At 52.0% G+C, this 21,546-nt stretch overlaps 1 protein-coding gene and 1 long non-coding RNA gene across 46 annotated transcripts in view; one reads left to right on the top strand and one right to left on the bottom strand.

The window, feature by feature from the left end:
• CELF4 (CUGBP Elav-like family member 4) overlaps positions 1–21,546 on the top strand; it is a gene marked incomplete at its 3' end in the record, with an annotated part of 292,274 nt that overhangs the window by 258,942 nt on the left and 11,786 nt on the right. For 8 of the 44 annotated variants that reach the window (XR_013758679.1, XR_013758682.1, XM_079108577.1 and 5 more), the window contains exons 4-11: positions 4,593–4,718; positions 5,006–5,085; positions 5,458–5,601; positions 6,761–6,908; positions 8,652–8,801; positions 12,588–12,653; positions 14,063–14,146; positions 19,400–19,483. Coding sequence is in view for 38 of the 44 variants with exons in the window: in XM_079108577.1 (XP_078964703.1) it covers positions 4,593–4,718; positions 5,006–5,085; positions 5,458–5,601; positions 6,761–6,908; positions 8,652–8,801; positions 12,588–12,653; positions 14,063–14,146; positions 19,400–19,483 (882 nt within the window). Of the gene's footprint in view, positions 1–4,589; positions 4,719–5,005; positions 5,086–5,457; positions 5,602–6,760; positions 6,909–8,651; positions 8,802–12,587; positions 12,654–14,062; positions 14,147–19,399; positions 19,544–21,546 lie in introns of all 44 variants that reach the window. The other 36 variants (XR_013758680.1, XR_013758681.1, XM_079108550.1 and 33 more) reach the window with 14 other exon arrangements.
• LOC306642781 overlaps positions 1–21,546 on the bottom strand; it is a 132,060-nt gene that overhangs the window by 107,690 nt on the left and 2,824 nt on the right. The window contains exons 2-4 of one of the 2 annotated variants that reach the window (XR_013758685.1): positions 8,846–8,954; positions 8,212–8,304; positions 6,918–7,667 (exon numbers count right to left, since the gene is read on the bottom strand). This is a non-coding gene — a long non-coding RNA (uncharacterized lncRNA). Of the gene's footprint in view, positions 1–6,917; positions 7,668–8,211; positions 8,305–8,845; positions 8,955–21,546 lie in introns of those variants that run through there. The other variant, XR_013758684.1, reaches the window with a different exon arrangement.

Below are 21,546 nucleotides of genomic sequence, written 5' to 3'. Positions count from 1 at the left end.
CACACCTGTTGACACAGGTACTCCCATTTTTAAAAGAGCAGGAGTCAGCAGCAAGGACCACACCACTGAAGACCAAGAGGCTGGGATTAGTTGAGGCCCAGCTGGGGGCCCTCCTATGTACCCAGGAGCTCTCTCTCTGGAAAAGCATAGGACCTTGGCCTTGTTCCTCCTGAGATAGGCACACTGGGGGGCCAGTGTGGCAGCCCAGGTAGCCATTGTCTTGTCAAGGGACTTGTTGATTGTGAAGGGTCTGTCTCTCCATTGGTATGTCAACTCCAGTGAGCAGCTTCATCTCTTGTTCAATGCTGCAGAAGTAGTGCTTAGAGAAGTCTCTGGCACAGAGACAGTGTTTGGCAGACAGCTGCTGAATGACTGCAGGAACATGTCCCCTTGCTCTACCCCATGCCCAGGAGGAGTCCATGTAAAGACCTCAGAGTGGGAGGTATAGAGATGCTTGTGCAGCCTGACAATCAGTGTTTGCCTATGCCAGGTACTGGCCTTGGCCTTGGGAATTGGAAGGTGGCATGACATGGCGCCCTGAACTAAGCTGGCCTATATTGAGAGGACGACGGCCTCCCAATGCTAGCCTCTGGTTGCTCACCACTTCTTGACTCCCTGGGGTCTCAGTGACCTCTCATTCAGGAGCATCTTCAGCCTACCTGCACTGGCTTTGAGGGCTTTCCTCACCATTTTGGCCAGTCCCAGCAATGCCTACCTGAATAACTCTTCAGAGGAGCAGCAACCCCCTCATACCCTGATCATGGGAGGCAGTGACTCAGGGCACCCAGGAGAGGGAGCCCACAAGAGCCTCCCCATTACCCAAGGTCCCCAGCTTAGACAGCTGGGTGTGGCCAGGATCTGCCCAGCCTATATTGGGAGTTAGGGTCTGTGTCCATGTTGTAGGAAAGTGGGCACTCACCAGGAAGCTAAGTCATTCTGTGAGACTCTTGCTAATTTGGTATCAGATCCAAGACACCAGGTAAATGGTACCAGTGGTAATATAACAGAGTTTGGGACATTGCCTAGGGAGAGTAAACAGAAAGGAAGTGGGCAGAGAGAGTAGATGACAGAGTGATAATTTCTCTTCTCTGGTCAGCCACAACCCAAGTCTGGTCCATCTGTTATTTCAGGTGCCCTCTCTACCCTAAGAGGTAGATCCTATGACCTGTCCCACACTGTGACCTCTGTCTGCTCACAGCAGGGGTGGCCTTTCTGGCCAAATTAGGGCAAGGAAAGCCAAGGGGGAACAGCATCCATTTCCTTTTCCTTCTGTCTAAAGAAACCCAAGTAGTCCCCACTATGACTGCTTTCCAGGCCTTTACCCCAACAGCATCTCCCATAATCCTAGCAACTGCTGGGTGAGGAGAGTATTTGCCCCCATTTCTTGAACCTAGAAAACTGAGGCATAGATCAGTTAGTTACACAGCTGGATATGAAGCAGTGAGCCTGCCCCAGAAGGCGGTCCCCTGGGAACTCAGAATCCTTCCCAGCCCTTGGTCTAAGAGACAAGCCTTAGGACCTAAGTGGAAACAGAAAGTGCAAACTGATCACATTCAGGGATCCTAAAACAAACATTTGAGTGAGGCGAGGTTAATTCTAGAATACCTGGAAGAGGTGAGTCTAGAGTATCTTCGTGCAACCTTTCAGAAAAGCAGACTAGCTGTACTTTCCCTGGGGAAATTGGGATGGGCAGAAGAGGGGGAGCCTGGCCTCCTACACATTTAGCAAGGTCTCCAGAGGGACACAGGCCTGCAATGAAGAACTGTGCAGGCAAGGGACTTCAGAGGAGGGGAAGAGAAATTAGCAAAAAAAAAAAAAAAAAAAAAACCCACTGGCAAAAGGAAAGAGGCTGGATAGAAAGACACGTGTGGATGAATTTTAATGCAATCAGAAAGCTGTCATAATGATAATAAAGGAATACATTCAGACGTCAGGAGAGGGAAGGCAAGGAGCTGTGTCCCAGCATTTAAATCAGGCTAGGGGAGGAGGTGCCTTCTCTTCTCTTCCTTTTTCTTTCCAAGAGAGGAAATGGAATTTCTAAACAGGAGGGCCAGGGATTAGCAAGGGGTGGGGTTTCACTTCATAGTTTCTTTCGAAATTCCATTTAATGGGAGCCAAAGTCTGGGGAAAGGAGGAGACTGACTGGGCTTTGCCTCAGAGAAGTTTCAATTGCTCTACAAAAGGAGTAAAATCTCCCCTTTCACTTCAAGTGCAATGTTGCTACTGCTGTGTGCTATGTGGAGTCTAACCTCAGGGCCCCACTTTGGTCTCTGTTTCTTTCTGCCCACCTCTCTTCCCCCTGCTCTTTGTATCAAATTCCTTTTCCTGTCTCCTGCCATCTCATCTCTCCCTCTCCACTCGTAACTTCATCTCTCCCCATCCCTCTTCATTTTATCTCTTCTACTCTCTCCCTTTGTTCTTGGTTTGGAGTTGGTGAGCTTGGGAACCCCGCAGGCCCAGAGATGAGGTGGGGTGTGCACCAAATTCCTGCCATGACCCAGAGTCAGGTAGAGCAGCCAGCCTGGGGCAGGTGTAGGATTGGGGCTCTGGGCACAGAGGTTCTGCATAAGCCCAACTGTGTAAAGGGTCAGATGGGCTGATGTTGTTTCCTGCCCCAGAGCTGCTAACAGGAACTGCTAATGGGCCCTGCAGGTTACTGGAGGAGCAGGGATCCAGCACCACCTCATTACTGAGAACACAGTGCCACTGCATCTGGGCTAAGGGGTACCCACAGGGCAGTGGTTAGGGCTGTCTGTAGAGGAGGATCTGGGGTTGCTTGCTTGTCTTTGTTTCAGAGTTCTATCTGAACTCTCTGAGCAGTGAGGACTCTGGAGCAGGGGGAACCAACCACCTTGAGAATAGAGGGACATCGGGGTCTCAGTACCCTTGTGTTCAGAGGAAATCACAAACACAGGACTATTTGCAGTTTGGGGGTTAGCATTTCTGCAGCCTTGGCTGTGTTGATCATTTACCAGTCCACAAACATCTTGTGAGTGCCTGCTAAGAGCTGCCACCACTAGGACCTTGCTCCAGTTACTATGGCTGCATACCATTTTAGCCCAAAACCAAGTGGGGTAAAACAACCATTTATTATGCTCATGGATTCTGAAGGTCAGGAATTCACAGGGCACAGCTCAGAAGGCCTGTATCTATTCCAGAATGTTTGAGTCTCAGGTGGAAGACTCACAGGCCAGGAGCTAGAATTATCAGGCCAGGAGCTAGGACTCATTCACTCACAGGTCTGGTGGCTGACATTGGCCCTCAGCTGGATGCACTGGGTGTATCAGTGGAGTCCGCGAGGACTCACTCGGGGGCTTCACAGCATGGTGGTTGGTCTCCACAGAGCGAATATCCCCCAAAGAGAGAGCCAACTAAGAGCTGCTCCCTTTTATAACCTAGCCTTCGAAGTCACCAGTCACAAGTCACAGATACCACTCTGCCACTCTTCTTTTGTTTCAGCAGTTACAAGAGGAGCAGAGAGAAGGAAGGATGAGTTGGGTGGGGGAATCCTCTTGCATTCTTTTACAAGCTGCTGCAGAGCCAGGCAGTCCAGTGGGACTGCCTATCGCCTGGAGCACACAGCAGAGTTGGGTCAACAAACAAATTGACACTCATCACAGTATGGGGGCTGCTGAAGCACCTACAGAAACAGGCTCCCTGGAAGTGCCCCAGGCTGAATTTTATAGGATGAACATATAGGAAGGTCCAGACGAAGCACTGGGCATCAAGATGGAGGTAATAGCAAGTAAGACAGAAAGGAAGTGCACACCTAGGAAGGGCATTGGACATGCTTCATCCATTCTCTTTTCATTTGGAGATCGCACTGAATGCCTGCTCTGCCCTACGCACTGCTGCTGCAGGCAGCAGAGAGGCCAGGTCTTCCTCCCTCAGGAGCACACCTGGGATGGGGTAGGCAGCCCCACAAAATCCAACCACACAGGCAAGCTTTAGATAATTTTCCTTTGAAATTCGGGCTTTAGGGATAGGGGACTACGAAGACAGAATAAGAGGAGACAGGAGGGGCATGGTGAGGAGGTGATATTTTTAACAGAGACCTAGAAGAGAAGACTCCAGCCATGCGAAGAAGGAAGGAACAGAGGGAACAGCCTAAGCGAAGTTCCATGGCAGTTAGCCACTGCACAGAATTCTGACAATGTGTGTTAAAAGGAAGGAGGAAAGGAACACAGGCAGCCCGGACTACCCCTTTGCCCTAGGCAAGGGCCAGACCAGGGGCTTCGGTCCTGTGTGCAGTATGCCCTCTTGGCAGGAGAAGGCAGAGTCGCTGCCATCCAGCCCCCTCCTTCCTCCTTCCTCTCCTGCTCCCCTCGTTGCGCCCTACTCTCCTACCCTGCTCTTCCTTGCTGCTGCACTCTGGCTCCCCAACTCCTCTCCCTCGCACCCGCTCTAGCTATGCGGGGTTCTCTCCCTGCTACCTCTCCCTTTCCAGCTGTGAAACCCCAGGCCCCTCCGCCTAGTCCTCCCTCCCCTGCCCTGTTGTCCTCCACCTCCGGCCGTGCCCTCCTGCCTCCCACCCCCGGGACCTTCCCAGGCCACCTGGCCCCGGTAAGCATCTCCTAATTTTGTTCTAGAAGATAGAAAACTCTTCGTGGGCATGCTCAATAAGCAGCAGTCAGAAGACGACGTGCGCCGCCTCTTTGAGGCCTTCGGGAACATAGAGGAATGCACCATCCTGCGCGGGCCAGACGGCAACAGCAAGGGTGCGTGGGCGGGGTGTGGGCGGGATCTGCAGCCCAAGTCGGGAGGGAGTCTGGGAGCTAGGCTGTCCAAGTCCTGACCGACAGGGCAGTTTTGGGGTGCTTTCAAGTCTTCGGGCCATCCAGGTCTTTCTGTTTGTGTGCTCTGTCTCTTGGTCTCTCTCCCACTACCCCATTCTGCTTTCATCCAGGTTGCGCCCTCTCCCGTGGGCCCCTCCTTTGCCCTGCCTCAAGGTTCCAGTTGTCTCTTTGGCCCTCAGCGAGTCTCAACCTCTCTTCTATCTCCGCAGGTTGCGCCTTTGTGAAGTACTCCTCCCACGCCGAGGCACAAGCCGCCATCAACGCTCTACACGGCAGCCAGACCATGCCAGTGAGTGTGGCCCTTGGGACAGGGGCGGGGAAGCAGGAAATCTAGACACTCCCGCCCACCCCCACCACCAGGACCCCGCAGGCAGTCCGATGCTCACAGTCTCAGTATGAGACAGGAAAGCATTTCCCTTATCACTGTTTCTCAGACAAGGACACTGAGGCCCAGAGAAGTGTTAAGAAAGAACCCCATGGTGACCCAGATAGAAATTGCCACGGTTGGGTTGAGAGCTGAGACTTCATACTCCTGGGCAATGCTGATGCCCCCCATCCCCAAAGCGCCTGACAGAGAAGGCAGGGGGACCTAGGCCAGGGCCTCTGACAGCTGGGGACCAGCGCAAGGGCAGGTGGGTCTCACATGCCGCCCTGGCTGCAGGGAGCCTCGTCCAGTCTGGTGGTCAAGTTCGCAGACACTGACAAGGAACGCACGATGCGGCGGATGCAGCAGATGGCTGGCCAGATGGGCATGTTCAACCCCATGGCCATCCCCTTCGGGGCCTACGGCGCCTATGCTCAGGCAGTAAGTGGGGGCACAGATGGGTGGTGGTTCTGGAGCGCCCTCCTCCCAGAGCTCCGGAGAGCAGGGACACCTAACCAAAAACACTACTCTGCCCTGGGGAGAGAGCAGGCCAGGCATAAACCCAGGGAGGATAACCTCTCAAGTGGTTAAAGACAAGGGTGGTTGCCAGGAGAGGCTGTTGCTGTCTTTGTTTTTAGGGGAGGAGCTAGAAAAAGGCTTTCAGCTGAGCAGCAAGATGGAATACCCTGAACACCCCTCCCCTGAGCCAAAGCAATGCTGAACTCTAGGAATCACTGATGGGGAGGAGAGGAGGTTCAGGTGTTTGTTCCGCATCTGTGACCGGCCCCCATTCATGGAAGGATGTTATTAGGCCTCTGGTCACTCCTGGCAAGGGTCCTCTGATGTGACCCTAAGTGCCCCACACCTGTGTTTCCCCTGTGACTCCTCAAGGCCCCCTTCGCCCAGGCTTCTGGCCCACCAACTTCTTTCTTTTACAATGGAGCCTTCTCTGATAGGATCTCCCCAGCTGCCTCCAGACTTGTAACCACAGTCCCCACATGATGGCACTGAGGTCTGCTATGTTTTGATTCTAAACATGTAAGCTCACCTCATTTCCTCAGGAGTGTCCAGCTATGGCTACTTCCAATAGCACCACCCCCCACCCCACCCCCTGCCGCCCCACTCACCACTCATCTTTTTGACAACATTGAGGGTATTTGAGGTCTATTCATGATTCTCTTGTCTCTTCTACCCAACAGACTCCAGGTTAAGACCATTTGGGGCAGAAATCTATCGTTAATTTTACAGATGCTTTTCCAACATGTCTCTAGCACTTTGGATGTCATTTACCCACGAATGAGAGGCCTTACCCATGAAGCCGGTCCCCTTCCCTCACCTTCCACAATAACTTTAGAATCTCAAAGACACTACTATTACTTTTGAATGCAGTCATCTCCCAGGGAGGTGGCCTGTAATAGTCAATGAGGACTAGGGCAGGAATGGGGGAGGCATTAGGGCTCTCTGGATGTGGTGGCCAGGAGATGTCTCAGCTCCCTGGGGCTCAAGGCCTGGGAAGTTGGACTCTAGGAGCTGAGCCCCCTGGTGGGGAGGGATGCTCCTCTGGAAGCATGTGATATTTTTTCCACTCCCTTTGCCCCAGCTGATGCAGCAGCAAGCAGCCCTCATGGCATCAGTCGCACAGGGTGGCTACCTGAACCCCATGGCTGCCTTCGCTGCCGCCCAGATGCAGCAGATGGCGGCCCTCAACATGAATGGCCTGGCAGCCGCACCTATGACCCCAACCTCAGGTGAGCCCACAGGTACCACCAACACAGGACCTGGTCCAAAGAGAAAGCACCTGTGCCCAGGCTAGGGCCTAATTTTAGCTACTAGTGGATCATCCTGGGGCAAGAGCACATTGTACCTGGGCCTGAGCTGGCCTTGTTCCCTGGCAGTTTGTCTGAACAATGTTCTGATCAGTGAGGACTCAAGGAAAGATGGGATGTGGGCCCATGCATTCCAAGATATTTCAGGGTGAGAATATCTCTGACATTGTTTATCCATGAATTGTTAGGAATGGATTCATCTTGATCTCTATTAACAATCAATATCTGGAAAGAAATTGATATGCTCTTCAAGGTTGGAAGGAGAAGAGCGCTGCCTATTCTGTGACCTTATTCAGTCCCTAGCCCAGGCATAGGAAGAGCCCTTTTTTCATTTCACTTTAAGCCAACCTGGAGTCACTGGTCTTTTCCAAAATGACTACGTAACCAGCTAGAAAGAACTATACAGTTTATCAAAGGATGATGAGGGGTTGGAAAAAACACAATTTACAAAGCATGTTTTTTTATTGGCTATTGGATGTTGTCCAGTTCAGTGGTTCTCAACAGTACAGTTTTGCCCTGACCCCCAGGACATCTTGGCAATATCCAGAGACATTTTTGTTTCTCACAGCTGTGGGAGGGGAATGCTACCATAATCTGGTAGGCAGAGGCTGGGAATGTTGGTGCACATTCTGCAATGCACAGGTCAGCTTCCCACAACAAGGAAATATCCAGGCCAAATGACTGCAGTGTGAAAGTTGAGAAACCCTAGTTTAGTCCAATGACTAGCCTAATTCCACAGGGTTTCATTTACTGAGTTTCTCTGACTCTCTGTGTTCAAATAATAGTACTGCCCACTCTGACATCCAGGAACTGTTCCTTTCTCAGCTAAATACCAGGAAAGACTGCCATCTCTGGGCCCAACTTGCACACTGCCCCCTTAGCTTTGGTTCCCAACCTCAGGGACACTCATGAACTTAGGCAGTGGCATGTCCTCGGGTCCTCATCCAATTTTATGGTCCTCATCCATTTTACATGAAGAGGAAGGATCTTTCCAACCTTTGAGGCCTCAGTGCAATCACCATACCATCCATATCTCAGGTTCCACCTAGAATAGGGAGGACACCTGGTATTGCTATCTGATCCTGACTTTCCTTCCTTACCATGACCACCATAGCTGCTTCAACTGCAGGAGTATTGGTATCTACTTTGTATAAGATAGGGCTGAGGCTGGACTCTGCAGTTATCTCTTTCCCTCAGTGCAAGGATCCAGAATTAAGACCGTTACCTGAGTAGCAAAACTTCTTGGGGAGACAGATCAGCCCCTCATGAGTCAACAAGGACCAGCTAATCCTGACTTAGCTGGAGTTAGCAAGAGCCTCTGAAAAAGAATGAAGGAGAACTAAGAATGGATAAAGTCAAGGGCATTGAGAATAACCTATGTGCTGTAGGTTCAAGGATAAATCATCAGTGGTAAGAGAAGCCTACAAGGGGTAGGTGGCACTTGGACTCTAAATTGAAGGATGGATAAAATTGGGATTGTGAAGTCATTCCATACAGAAAGATAAGCCAAGGCATGGTTCACAGTTAAAACTGAGCTGGTGTAAGAGGTCCAAGTTTATCCCTAGACCTGGGAACCAGCAAGGTGGGGCTCCATAGGTTGGTCTTCCTTACCTTTGTTCTGCTTGCCTCCCCTCTTCACCAACCCTTCTGCATTCCTGGAACCAGGTGGCAGCACCCCTCCGGGCATCACTGCACCAGCCGTGCCTAGCATCCCATCCCCTATTGGGGTGAACGGTTTCACCGGCCTCCCCCCACAGGCCAATGGGCAACCTGCTGCGGAAGCTGTGTTTGCCAATGGCATCCACCCCTACCCAGGTAAGCACATCTGGCAGTCTCCCTTCCTCAGGAAGCATACTCACCATTCTGTCCTTGCTGTTATAAGAAGCATGTGGCTCCTGTCCTGTCTATTCCTTGGTGGATCCCTAAATGTGATCAAGGAGAGCCAGCCTCTGCCCTGCTTCTGAAAACCTGCAGCCAGAGAGAAGAAACTAAAATCCCACCCTTGGGGAGGTGTCTGTCTGATCATGACACTCCCATTCCAGTAACTCCCTTAGGGAAGAAAAGACACTGGATACAATTGTAGAGCCAGACTGAGAGTAACTGCGAATTAATTGAGTGTGAATTTGAGCTAAAAGAATTAAGGGGATAAAAGCTAAAAGAATAATCAGATTTAACATTTAGTAGGAAAAGACTCATTGGGGAAGGAAGTGGAGACATACTGGTTGGCAGTCTAGTTAGTACCCATCAGTCGGGTCTCTTGGGCACAAAAAACCCTGGGCAGCACCTCAGGCAGTGGCGCAGAACCTTGGACAGCTCTTGGACCAGCAATTCAGAGTGTGGGACACAAGAAGATCCTGGAGGCCGTTTCCTGGTTACTTTTACTCCTCTCAAACTCAGCAGTTGTCACATGGTGAGAGTATAGAGTTGACCTGGAGCAACTTCCCTTTCTTATCTGAAGGGTGGGGAAGCTGAGCTCCGATCCCAGACCAGCCGAGGACAATGTAATCAAGATATTGAAGAGTTCTGTCCTCCATTCCTGGAGGGCAGAGGGTGAGGTTTCAGAGTGCACATGAATATTAGCAAGTGTCTGGTCTGTGCTGGGTGAAAGGAGGGCCCCAGAAGGAAGTCAGGACATCATCTATCCCCTGGGAGGTGGAAGTCCAGTTGAGAACGTAAAATCTATCTATAGAGCCAAGAGACAGGAAGGCAGAAGGAAGTTGAGTCAAGAGTGAATATTCTCAGGCTGCAAACGCTGAAGGATTCAGATGATGGGAGAGTTCTGTAGGATGAAGAATCCCCAGGAGCCTCCTTGAGGAGAGGCTCAGGGCAGATTTTAATAGGTGGGCAGGCATGGGAAAGGTGAGGATGATCAAGGAGCACACTCCCATGGGGGCTTTTCCAGAGGCCCAGAGGCAGGAGGGGCCTGCCTGGTAGGGGCAGGGATGGTGAGGAGGTTGACCCAATAGGACTAACAAGTACAGCCTCACTATCCCTGCTCCTACCAGGCAGGCCCCCTCCTGCCTCTGGGTCTTGTTCCCCAATCTGGGTGCCCATCAGAATCTATTATAGAGTGTGATAAAGTTACAGAAGCTCAGATATTCTGATTTCACTGCTTGAAGTGTGGCTCAGACATCTGTAATGTATAAAAGTTCCACTAGCAGCAGAGTGTAAAGCCACTGTGCTCTAAGGACACAGAGGAGGAGAATTTTGTGCCTCTGAACTTGGAGTTGTCCTTAACCCCATTCCAGTGCTTGCTGTGCATGCACCTTCCAGTCCACAGAGAAATGACCAGAGGAATCTAGAGAGTGATGTGGTAGGGCCCAGAATATTGGAGTAGTGTTTGAAGATGAAAGCTCCAGGCTGACAGGGGAGGCAAGGAGAGGCTTGGAAAGCTGGAGGTGGAAGTAACTCCACCAATATCAGGCCCATGGCTTGGGAGATGCCACCCCCAGCATATCTGGATGACTTCATTCTCCATTCCTCCCTCCCTCCAAACCCATCTGGATCTCTGGATTCAGAGAAGCCTGTTCCTTCCCCACTGCCACCAGCATCTGTGAGCCATTTCCCTCATGGAACTTGAAAATGTTTCTTTCCCCCATTTGTAACAATCTGGCACCTCCCATAAACAATTCCAGAGCAAGAGGGAAGGATGGAAGGAAAGAAAGGAGAAAAGTGGTACATTAAAAAATTAATTTACCACCTTTAAATGCAGAGTTTAGAGCCACTGTAATGAACGAGATCCTTCAAAATGTTCACTCCTTGGCAGTTACTAATGAGGTCATTAGGCATAGAAGTAGAAAAGGGTTTCATGAATGTTTTCTTTGCTTCCTAGCCCCAGGTAGCTTCTCTGGCCTCCCCTCTTATTCATGGAGAGCTTGTTGGAAGCACATAGTGTGGCCTTTAATGAAAGGGTAGCTCTCAAAAACATTCTCCAGTAGTTCTATTTGCTGGGCACTCACTGTATTCCTGGCACTCTGACAGGAGCTGCTATGAAGTTGTGCAGGTTATATTTTGCGTGAGGGCACCGAATCGTGCCCTGAGGTGGGGCACTCTTTCTAATCAAGGCACTGCATGAGTGAGAAACTGGGGAGACCAAGAGGACAAGCAAGATGTGGCTGTTCCTCCAGAGAGCTCGAAGTCTGGCAGAGGAGACTGGTAGAGGGAGCAGGAAGCAGGAGGAGATCATTCTGCCATGCACATTACAGCTGGCGGTTCTTGCTCCAGTCTCCTCCATGAAGGAAATGTAGGGACAGGGCTTTGGGCTGGGGCAGCCCCAGGCAGGAAAAAGCCTGCCTCATGGCCCTTATTTAGTTATTCATTACTGATCAGAGCCCCAGTGGGCCAGCTCCTCTGCTACTTCTAGGGGTTACTGAGCCTGCAATCCCACTGTCTCTAGGATTCTCTGCTCCAGGCTCTTGCCTGGGCTCCCCTGAGATCTAGATGCTATTTCCTAATAGCACTTAACTGAAAGACTCAGGAAAAGAGCTCAAAAAGCAGGGTTGGGAACTCTGCCCAGTCTACAGGCCTCAAAACCAGGCATGGACAGCTAGCTTGACTGGCCTGAGTGGACAGACAGATGTGCCAGGTGGTTCTCTTCCTGCCATCCTATGCTGCCCAGTTTGCTCAAACATACTGGGGCTGGGTCCTTCATGTGAGTGAATGTCAGCCCCCATCTACATTCCTGGGCCTCCAAGGCCAGCCCAGTCCCATGTCAGTCATCGCCAGCCTTGGTCACCAAAGGTTGTGCCCACCACTGATCCATGCTTCAAGCTTTTGCCCACAGCTCCTCAGAGACAGCAAAGACCACAAGGTGAACCAAGCCTTTCCCTAGTCCAGCTTCTCTGAATTTATTGCCAAAGTTTCAGTTCAAGAGTATCAATCAGTGTTACAGGTCAGAAGGTGAAGGAAGGGCTTCAGTCCTCTGGCTCTTTGGTATCTGTGGGCAGCACCCTACTCCCATCCCAGAGAGCAGATCTCACCTTGTGACCAGTCCCTGCTACAAGAGTCTCCAGCAAAGTGAGGAGTGGAAGACCTTCATGCCTAGTGCACAGTCCTTAGGGATGAGAGAGGGGTCCCTCTGAGCTGGAGTGGGTGACCCAGGAGGACAGAGTGGCAGGGTGAGGCCCCCAGTGGCCTTTCTTTCCACCCAGATGACATCTACCAGGCTTTTCTTCATTTACTGCCCCTGACTTCTGCTGAAGATCAGTGAGGACCAACCCCTTCTGACAGCCTCCAGACCTACAGCCCCTCTTCTGTTGGGGTCCTCATTTGTCTCCCGACCAAGGCCCTGGTGATAAAGCCCTCTTCTGGCCTCTCTTCCCCAACCTCATATTCCTCTGCATGAGCCCCTATCTCAGCCACACCAAATTTAGCTGCATCATGCCTCCCCAACCATGGAGGGCAACCTAATAAGGGTCCTGGGCTTGGAAGGGAGACCTCCAAAAGGGCCCAGCACTCAGGGCCCCTGTCTCAGATGCCCTGCCCCAGGTAAGCATGTAGTGACTGGAAGGGGCAATGCACCCTACATTGTCCATGGGCATGGTGGGGCAGGGGCCAGTTTGGGTGGGCACCACTGACTTTAGCCTTTTGGCTCCCCTGCAGCACAGAGCCCCACCGCCGCGGACCCCCTGCAGCAGGCCTACGCGGGAGTGCAGCAGTATGCAGGTCGTTAGTATCCACGCGTCCCCTCGGCTCTTTCCCTGACTGCATTCATCTTTCCGCACCTGTGGCACCAGTGACCCCTTCCCACCCCAGACCTGGACCCTGCATGGGGTGGAGAGACTGGGTGGCAGGGTCCTCAAGGGAAGGAGGGAGAGAGACCCCACACACACTCCACACCCCCATCCTATCTGGGTTGCCTCCCTCTCTCAGACCTCCTAGCATCCAGGGCGGTTTTCCCAGCAGGACAGGGTATACTGGCAGTGGTGGGTGGGCAGAAACCCAGATGAGCTGAAGTTAGTTATTCATCTTTGAGGCCTAATTTCCCTTCCTCGTGATACTGCCAGGGTACTGCAGAGCTCCTCCTACCCCCTATCCCCAAAGAGATTGCTCCCCTGGGCCTCTGGCCTCATCTTTGCCCAGGAGCACCAAGCGGCACAGCACCACTGAGGGCCAGGTCAGACTTGGGGTGCTGCCTAGCATAGTCCCCAATCACTGGCCCAGGAAGCAGAGATGCCTGGGTTTAAGAGAAGGAGGGACTCTGGAAAAGAAGCAGCTTCTACCTGCCTCCTCCCAGCCAAGCAAGGATGACAGTTTGCTGGGAGGAGAAGGAGCCTGAGGTAGTGTGTGTTTGCTAAGAAGAGACAGCCTGGGGTCATTGAGCCCAACCAAGCTATCAGCCAAGCTTCTCCCTTTCTCCCATGCTGGGCAGAGCCACACACCAGTCATCCCCACCCAGCCTTGCCCTGTTGTCTGACCTGGTCAGGTTCCCTCTTCACTGGTTTTAGAGAGACGTGCTATCTCCTCTGAGAGTGAGTGGGCTCCCTGATGAGATGGGAACTTATGGGAAGTTGATCTTGCTCCTCTAGAGCCCTGAGAAAGCTCTCTCACTGGTCCTGGACCCTCCCCAGCTCTGATGTTAGGCCCTGGCCCTGAGGGAGCCAGGCCAGGCTGAGGGGTATGTTGGCCTATTCTGCCCTACCTCTGATTCTTTTGACTTGAATATAGAAAACAGCAGGCTGTGCAACTCAGCCCTCTGCCCCTGGGGCCTACCCCTGGCAGGCTCCCTGGAGGCCAGGTCTACACCCCTGGCAGCTCCCTACCTTCCACACAAGCACCCTCTGAGTGGGAGTGAAGACAGATCTTCCATGGCTATCCACTATTCCAGATTATACTTGTCTGACCCCCAAACGCACACACCACACCCCATATGCACACACACTTCTCCAGTCCTCATCCTGTGCTTCTTCGCTGGTACTGAAGACTGAAAGCTGCCTCCTCTGAAGCAGCTGAGCTGACATGTACCGTGTGGCTGGCTGACCTTTACTGCCCGACACTGAAATCTCTCTTTTCCTGCCTCTCACCCTGTCTGTCTGCATCCTGTTGTCGTCTCTCGCCTCTTCTCTTTGGCCCTTCAGCAGCCGCCTACCCTGCTGCCTACGGTCAGATAAGCCAGGCTTTTCCTCAGCCACCGCCAATGATTCCTCAGCAACAGAGAGAAGGTGAGTTTCATTCCCTCCCATCCCTCTTTCCAAAGAGACTGTTCACCTGTGTCTCTGGCCTTACCTGGGCCTCTGGCTGTGGCCTTGGTTGGAAAGACAATCTGGTCTGTGTGTGTGAGGAGGTGGGTGGGGGAAGGCAGCAGGGTTATGGGATGTGGCACTATCCTATCTGGGCATGGAGGCACACGTTTTGTGGTCAGCTCTGCAAACCAGAATGGCAACCAGGCCCAGGGCAAGGGACTGGACAGAATGCCCCAAGGGCTGGCAGGTGATGCACATGACACCTTTCCCACTCCCCTCTATCATTTGCCACTGGGATGACACAATTCACATATTGATATCTTTGTTTTTAAAGAAAAGAAAATCCCTGAGAATGGTAATTCCTTCCCTAGCAAGCCCTGAACCAGCCCTTAAGTAACCTAGCAGAGATAAGACATGTATTTTTCAGTGGAGGCCTTGCCCTTGCCCCAGGAAGCACCCAGCTTTACTGAGGACATTGTGGCCTGTCCTTGGGATCTTCATCTGAGGTCCCACCACTGTGTTCCCAGGGAACTGATAGCATAGCTGGGAGCTGAGACTCTGGCCATGTGGCAGCTCTGACAGTACCAACCCTGATAGCTGTGGATGTTGAGAAGGAACCAAGGTGGTCAGGAAAGTGAGGCTCTGCAGGAAGTGGAGTCCAAGAATCCCCTTCCCTGATATGCAGGATTTGGCCAGAGGGTAGGACAGGGAAGTGTTTGCTCATGGCTGGGGTTTCACACTCTTATTCATCCTTGAAAGGAGACCTTGTGCAATGAGTGACCAGAAAAGGAAGGTATGGCTCCTGGGTAGGACTTCGTAGGCAGGATGAGGCAATAGGCCTCACTAGCAGGCCTAGTGAGGATGGGGATCTTGGAAAGTCACACCCAGAGGCCCTGATGTGAACAGAGCAAGGCAGGTAAGGTCCACTGTCTTGGCTGGCAGGAACTGAATGATGACACTCAGTGTGTTCCCATCCCAGTGCCTAGAGATCCCTGTAAGCAGAAAGACAGGAGGCTAGGTTAACAAGCCCCTCCCTGGGGGGCCTGCCCACAGATAGCTGAACTTGAGGTGCAGGAACACTAACAAGGTCCTGTCTTCTCTTCCCCCATGGGAAGGTTCACTGAGTTTATCCCAGCAGCCCACATGGCAGGGATTTCCCAATAGCTCCTACAGCAAACTGTCTTGGAGTCATGGGAAGGATCTTACACAGAAGAACCTGGGGCATTTGCTGATCCAAATCCCTTTGGTGACAGAGGCCAACTGAAGGCCCTACAGCTTGAACAGTTGAGAGCCTGGGCTTTGAAGCAAATCCTCTGACTCCCAGCTTTGCCACCTTCTCCTCATGGGATGTTGGACAAATCTTCCCACACCCTCAGCCGCAGTGCCTTCACTTCTGGTGAAGGACCATTCCCTAGAGGGGTGTGAAGGTCAAACTTGCTCAAATCTGCCCTCTGAATTTCATGCAGCAATTATCTGTACACAGCCCTTCATATACCAAGCTGTCACCCCCCAATTCAAAAACTACAAGAGGAGTACCACCACTCCAGCTCACAGGCTGGCAGCTCCTGAGATCTGCATTATCAGGCCTCCCTATCCTAGAAGAGCAGAGCTACAGATGCCCAGAGGTAGACTCAGCTGTCATGCCTTGCTGCAGCTGAGTGACACCTGCTGAGTGACACCTGGGCCCCCATTAGTGAAGTGGGCTGGGAGTAGTCCATCAACCTTTCCTCCCTAAATGGTCCCTTCCGGTGATGGCCCTGGACCTGCTCTGCCTCTGCCATCCCCTAGTCCAGGCCTTTACCAAGCAGGTCAGAGCCACAGGGGCTAGCCCATGTCTAGAGCAGAGACATGATACTAGCCCATGTCTAGTATCAGGCCCTGATACTTTTGTCACCATGCTGGTTTCTGGCTGTAGGCAGCTCCCTGAATCACTCTAGCCTGTGGGCTCATGAGTCTGTGAATCCTGTTTTACACACACACACACACACACACAAACTGTGGGTCAGTGCCACCCTCACTGCAAACACATGAAGTTTCCACTTCTTGCTTTAAACTCAGGTCCCACATTTGTCTCCTGATCTTCTCCCCCACCCCCCGTCCTCCTCTGCACTGCCTTGTGCCTCCATCTTCGAATTCATACCTTCTCCACCTCTGAGCAGCTTCAGACACACATGCCCCTGCTCCCTAGACCAGGCCTTGTGGGATGCTCCCCACTTCAGCCCCTCCCATAGTTGTCCCCCTTTCTTCCTGGCCATGGTGCACAGTTACCCCAGGGGAGTGGGGCTGGGATGGGGCAAGATATGAACCTAGATACCAACAGAGCCGCACTCATACATGGGTGAGATGGCACACTGGGTGTGGGTTTCTGGGAAGGCTGGAAGGAGGAAGAGGCCTTCAGCACATAAAAGTGGGGAGGCAGGCATTCCAGGCAGGGGTCAACAGGAGCAAAGGATGCTGCCAAGCATGAGGTGAGCCTGGGGCCAGAAGACAGGCAGAAAGGTGGGCTACAGCCAGTAAAAGTCAGGTCCCACAGTGTTGTATGAGGCCTGGACAAGAAAGAAGGCATATTCCTTCAGCTTCACCAATGGTTGTCCTCTTATATCATGGCCACCATCCCCTGTGGAACACCAATGAATATCAGAATACACTGGTGGCTGGGGAGGACCCTCCTACAGATGCCTGAATCCCCCAAGGCCACCTTCTCCACAGATGGGACAAGGCTACCCTCAGTGGTGGCTGCAGGTGCAGTTTGGCCAGAGGCTGCACTGTAGTCAGGAGTAGTCATTTTCTTTCTCTGAAGCTCCATGTCACCATTTCTCTGGGTTGGACTAGATTGATCTCTAAAGTCCTTCCAATCACACCCTCTAGATGCTTTATAATCTGAATGAAAGAAGCAGAAGGATTTAAGTGGATGTAGGTTCATTGCTGGGGGCACTGAAGCTGCTGCCTGATGTCCTGGTCAGGCTGGGCCTGGAGGGCCATCCCTGGGTACTCAGCTATACACCATACAAATGGGACTGAGCCTGTGGCCCTGCCTCTGAAGGATTCTTGTCTCTTTAAAAAGAACAGATGTAATGTCCTCAAGAAATAGTTTGCAGAACTTAAAATGGAGTGAGGGCTCCAAGGCTAAGAAGGATGTCAACATGGGGTGGAGCCACCAGGGAAGCCCAGAAGAGTGAGGATGAGACTAGGAGGGGAGACCAGAGGAGGACATGGGCAGGAGGATGGGGAAAGGCACATGCCCTTACCTCTAGGGAGTGACAAACCTGGTAGGAGAAAAAACCTCCCAGAAAGAGCCCCAACCCTCAGCATGGAGGATGGGCTCAGGAGACACCCAAAGGGAGAGGCCAGGGGTACTCTTGAGAAGAGAAGATATGGTTCCTGGAGGAAATATTACTTAGATTGGGCCTCAAGAATGGCTCCTGCCCCAAGGGAACTTCCATGTAGCTGGGCACCATCAAGGAGTACATTCACATGGCATGCACCAGTGAGAACACAGCGTGGGGGGAGGGGACAGGGAGGGGAGGGCCAGCAGAGCTCCGGGGGGACAAGGGAACACATCTGCGCCTGGTTTTGAATGCGCCGTTCTCTGACAGAGTTCCTGGATGGGTGGGTGGGTAGAATATGGGGACCAGGGACCGAAGAGGTCAGCGGCTCAGCTGGGTGGCTTTGCTGGGTGGGGTAGTCCTCTCTATAGACTGTGGTCCTCCAGGGGGTGGAGGTAGATGTAGGAGGAAGGAGGGGAGTGGGAGGGTACAGGAGAGAAAGAGGAACAGAGAGAATGCAGAGTGAGCTCTTTGCCCCAAAACTGGGTTATCTGGCAGCCTCACTGGTCCCAGAGAACCAGGACAGTTGGTTCTGGCCACAAAAGCTGCATAGCAGCCACATTGGTGCCTTACAGCCCTCACTTTTAAGCTCATGCTTAGGTTTCCACCAGGCTCAGATCAGAACCCCAGTATTTACATAGCTTTCAAAGCAGCTGTTTCCTTTCCATCAGCCAGAGACTGGACACCATGACTGCAATGATCACAAGTCCTTCAAAGGGTTAAATGACATGTGACACATGGTATTTAAGATGGCAGGAAATAGACCATGCATCTTGAAAAGATTTCTATTTCAGAGAGTTAAAATCAAGCATTTTGACTATTTAAAAAGAAATGTGTAAATCTTTATCTGGAAATTTCAGAAATCCAAAGACCTCCAAGTATTCAGGGCATCTGGGAAGTTAAAATTTTAAGACAAGTAGAGAGAGAAGAACAAACATTGTGGAGACCACAGCCTAGGTTCATATCCTGTCTCCACTTCCCCTACCAGCGTCTGTGTTTTGGCAGGTGACTTAGCCTCTCTAGGTCTCAGTGTCCTCATCTGTGAAGTGGTGATGACATCGTAGTCGAGTCACGAGGTTGCTCTAAGGATGAAGTGAATTAAAATATACAGAAAGTGCTTAGAACAGCCTGGCACGTGTTCCTGCTGCACAAGTTGGCAGGGCTGTTACTGTTGTGAGGAGATGAAGAAACGTTCATGGAATGGGGCTCAAGGGTGCCCTAGCTAATTGTGGCACGTTGGTGTGAGGCTTTTCCTGTGTCACCCACTGGAAGAGGCAGGGAAGTCTCACTTTCTGCCTTTGAGACTAGGAGACAGCATGAAGTATGGGGTAATGCAATTGTGCCTCCATGGCCAGATGGGAAGGAGTGGCTGCAGGTCAGGGAGGTGACTGGGTCCAGGCCACCACCCATGAGCACTCCAGGTCAGTCTGTGCTGGGTCTGTGAAGATAAAGTGTCTCACTAGCACAGGATGTCACCTCCCAGGCCATTCCTTCCACCCTCCCCATAGCAGAGGCTGAGCAGAGGGGAGCCCCCAAACTTCCCTGCCCCCTCTCTCCACAGCTGACCAGGCTTTGGCATGCTCATCCCATTCTCTCATCGACTCCACCCACCCTAGCCCCACAGTTGCCAGGCCCATTCTGCAGAAAAGGCGACTGAGGCACAGAAAGGTTCAGAGACTGGCACAGAGAAGTTCAGAGACTTGCCCAAGGGCAGATTGGAGTTCAGACTTGGGGCTCAGCAACCCCCATTCTTTGGGGACCCCTTGGATCTTGAATGAAACCTCCCCTCCTAACCTTGCCCCACCCCTCCCCGCTGCGCTGCCTAACTCGCTCACCTCTCCTCTGTCTCTCTCTTCCCCCACCCTGCCATCCCTTCCTCCCTGCCCACCCCCTCCCCTCACCGCAGGGCCCGAGGGCTGTAACCTGTTCATCTACCATCTGCCCCAGGAGTTTGGGGACGCTGAGCTGATGCAGATGTTCCTCCCTTTCGGTAATGTCATCTCCTCGAAAGTGTTTGTGGATCGGGCGACTAACCAAAGTAAATGCTTTGGTGGGTAAAGATAACAAACCAATTAGCTTCACTAGGACAGGGCTGCTCGCACCAATTACAGGTGTCCAACTGCTCCTCACCTGCTCCTTCGCATCGCCCCCAGGTGCTCCTGGGCCCAGGCTCCATCTCTCAGCCCTCTTCTCTCTCCTCTTCTTTCTGCTTCTCAGCTTTCCATGCCCACTTCCACCTGGCTCCTGCCTCCCACATCCCAGCCCAAGAAATGGGTTTCCTCTTCCAGCCAAAAGGCCCAAAGCCATCCCCTGAGAAAGGGAAGGAGCTACTTTGGGAAGGGCTGGGAGAGGCAGTGAGCAGAGCCCAAGATATCCATTCTCCCAGCGGCACCTCCTCTCCTCTCATGGTCAGAGTGGCCAGCCTGAGTCCTGGGGTCAAAGCCCAGTGATCCCTGGGGCACTCAGCCCATGAGGCTCTCCCCTGCCTGCCCCTTAGCTGCTCTCTCTGCCTCTTCACCCTGCTGCCCCCTTCTCTGCCTGTTCCTTGATCCCCACCTGCCATGCTGTAAGCCCCCCACCCCATCCAAGGCCAACAGAGCTGAGAACCTGTTGAGGAGCCAGGAGGAGACGGGTCACTTTCCTCAGGAAGCCTAAGCTCTGAGCCCAGATGGAAATCACAGCCACTCAGCTGCAGTGAGTTCTGCGAGGCACCACACAAAGGAACAATCAGGAAGGCAGAGGAAGGAGAGAGTGGAAAGAAATGTGGGGCTGGGAGGGACTGGGTGAAGGGCAGGAAGAGGTGTAGGAGGCTTCTGGGAGATCAGTGAGGGAGGGTCTGTGCTGGGGAGGTCTCTGGCCATTCTGATGAGGAGGCTTCAATTGGTGTGGTAGGTTGTGGAGATGGTGTGAGAATGGAACTATAGATTTCAGGAAAACTCGCTTGGTGGCAGGGTGCTAGATGAGAGAGGTAAGACCTACAAGGATCCAGGAGTCTGATAGATAAAATGCAGGATACCCTGTTAAATCTGAATTTCACAGACAATACTGTTTTAGTATATGTCCTAAATATTGCATGTGATAGGTCCCTTGTAATATTGGTGATAACACACTAAAAAAAGTACTCATTACTGGTCTGAAATTCACATTCAGCTGGGCATCCTGTGTTTTTAACTTGCTAAAGCTGACAACCCTAACCAGGAAACTCCAGACCTCCTCATGGAATTCCCCTTCATCCCCACACCTCTCCCCTCTGCTCCTCTTTGGTCCTTCTCCCTCCTCCTCTTCCACCTTCATCAGCCCATCCTTTCAGGGCCAGATCCATTCATGAGTCCCTAAGGACTGAATAGTACAGTCCCCAGGAAGCCATACATGGGACCAGGCTTGAGTCTAGCAGAATTTCCAGATTGACCCCAGGTTCTGGGGCCGTGAGGAGAGTGGGAGCCTATGTTGGCCAGGAAACACTGGTCACAGCTTGGGGGTGGTGGAGGGGAGAGATGCACAGTGGAAAAACACCTAGAAGTCCATCTGGAGACTGGCTTTCCTGAGCCAGGAAGGATTTGAGAATTCAGGGCATATTCCCCAAAATCTGCACCACTGTCCCCTCCTTTTTGGCAGATGCCACAGAAAACCTGTGATCCTTCGATGGCATAGGGTTGCCCCAGTAGCTCATTTCTTTTTGGATATGGAAAGCTTAAGAAAGATAGGGTTTACTCCTCCACTATCTGGGATATTTCTCCTTATGAATTACAGTGATATATGTAAAAACTACCAAGTGCAAATCACTTATATTTGCTCTCAAAATAAGATTCAAATGTTATGTAAATGAGAAGAAAACAGCCAAGAGCCTGAGAAACACTAAGCTCAGCCAGGCTTAGTCTCCTGTCACATCCCGTTTTGGCATATCTGCGCTGTTCAGTGGCATAGTCTGTGTTCTCAAAGGCAGTTCCTCAGAATCTGTCCCAAGCAGTACCCACTAAAGCTATTAGCTCACTTAAGATCTCCAGGAACAGGACTTGTTTTTGCTTTTCATACAAATCATCCTCTGTATACTTC

This window comes from Sciurus vulgaris (assembly GCF_902686455.1).
Source record: "Sciurus vulgaris genome assembly, chromosome: 13".
In the NCBI taxonomy this organism is placed as follows: Eukaryota; Metazoa; Chordata; class Mammalia; order Rodentia; family Sciuridae; genus Sciurus; species Sciurus vulgaris.
Note: the sequence above shows the minus strand (reverse complement) of the source record. Positions and strands in the feature narration are given on the sequence as shown.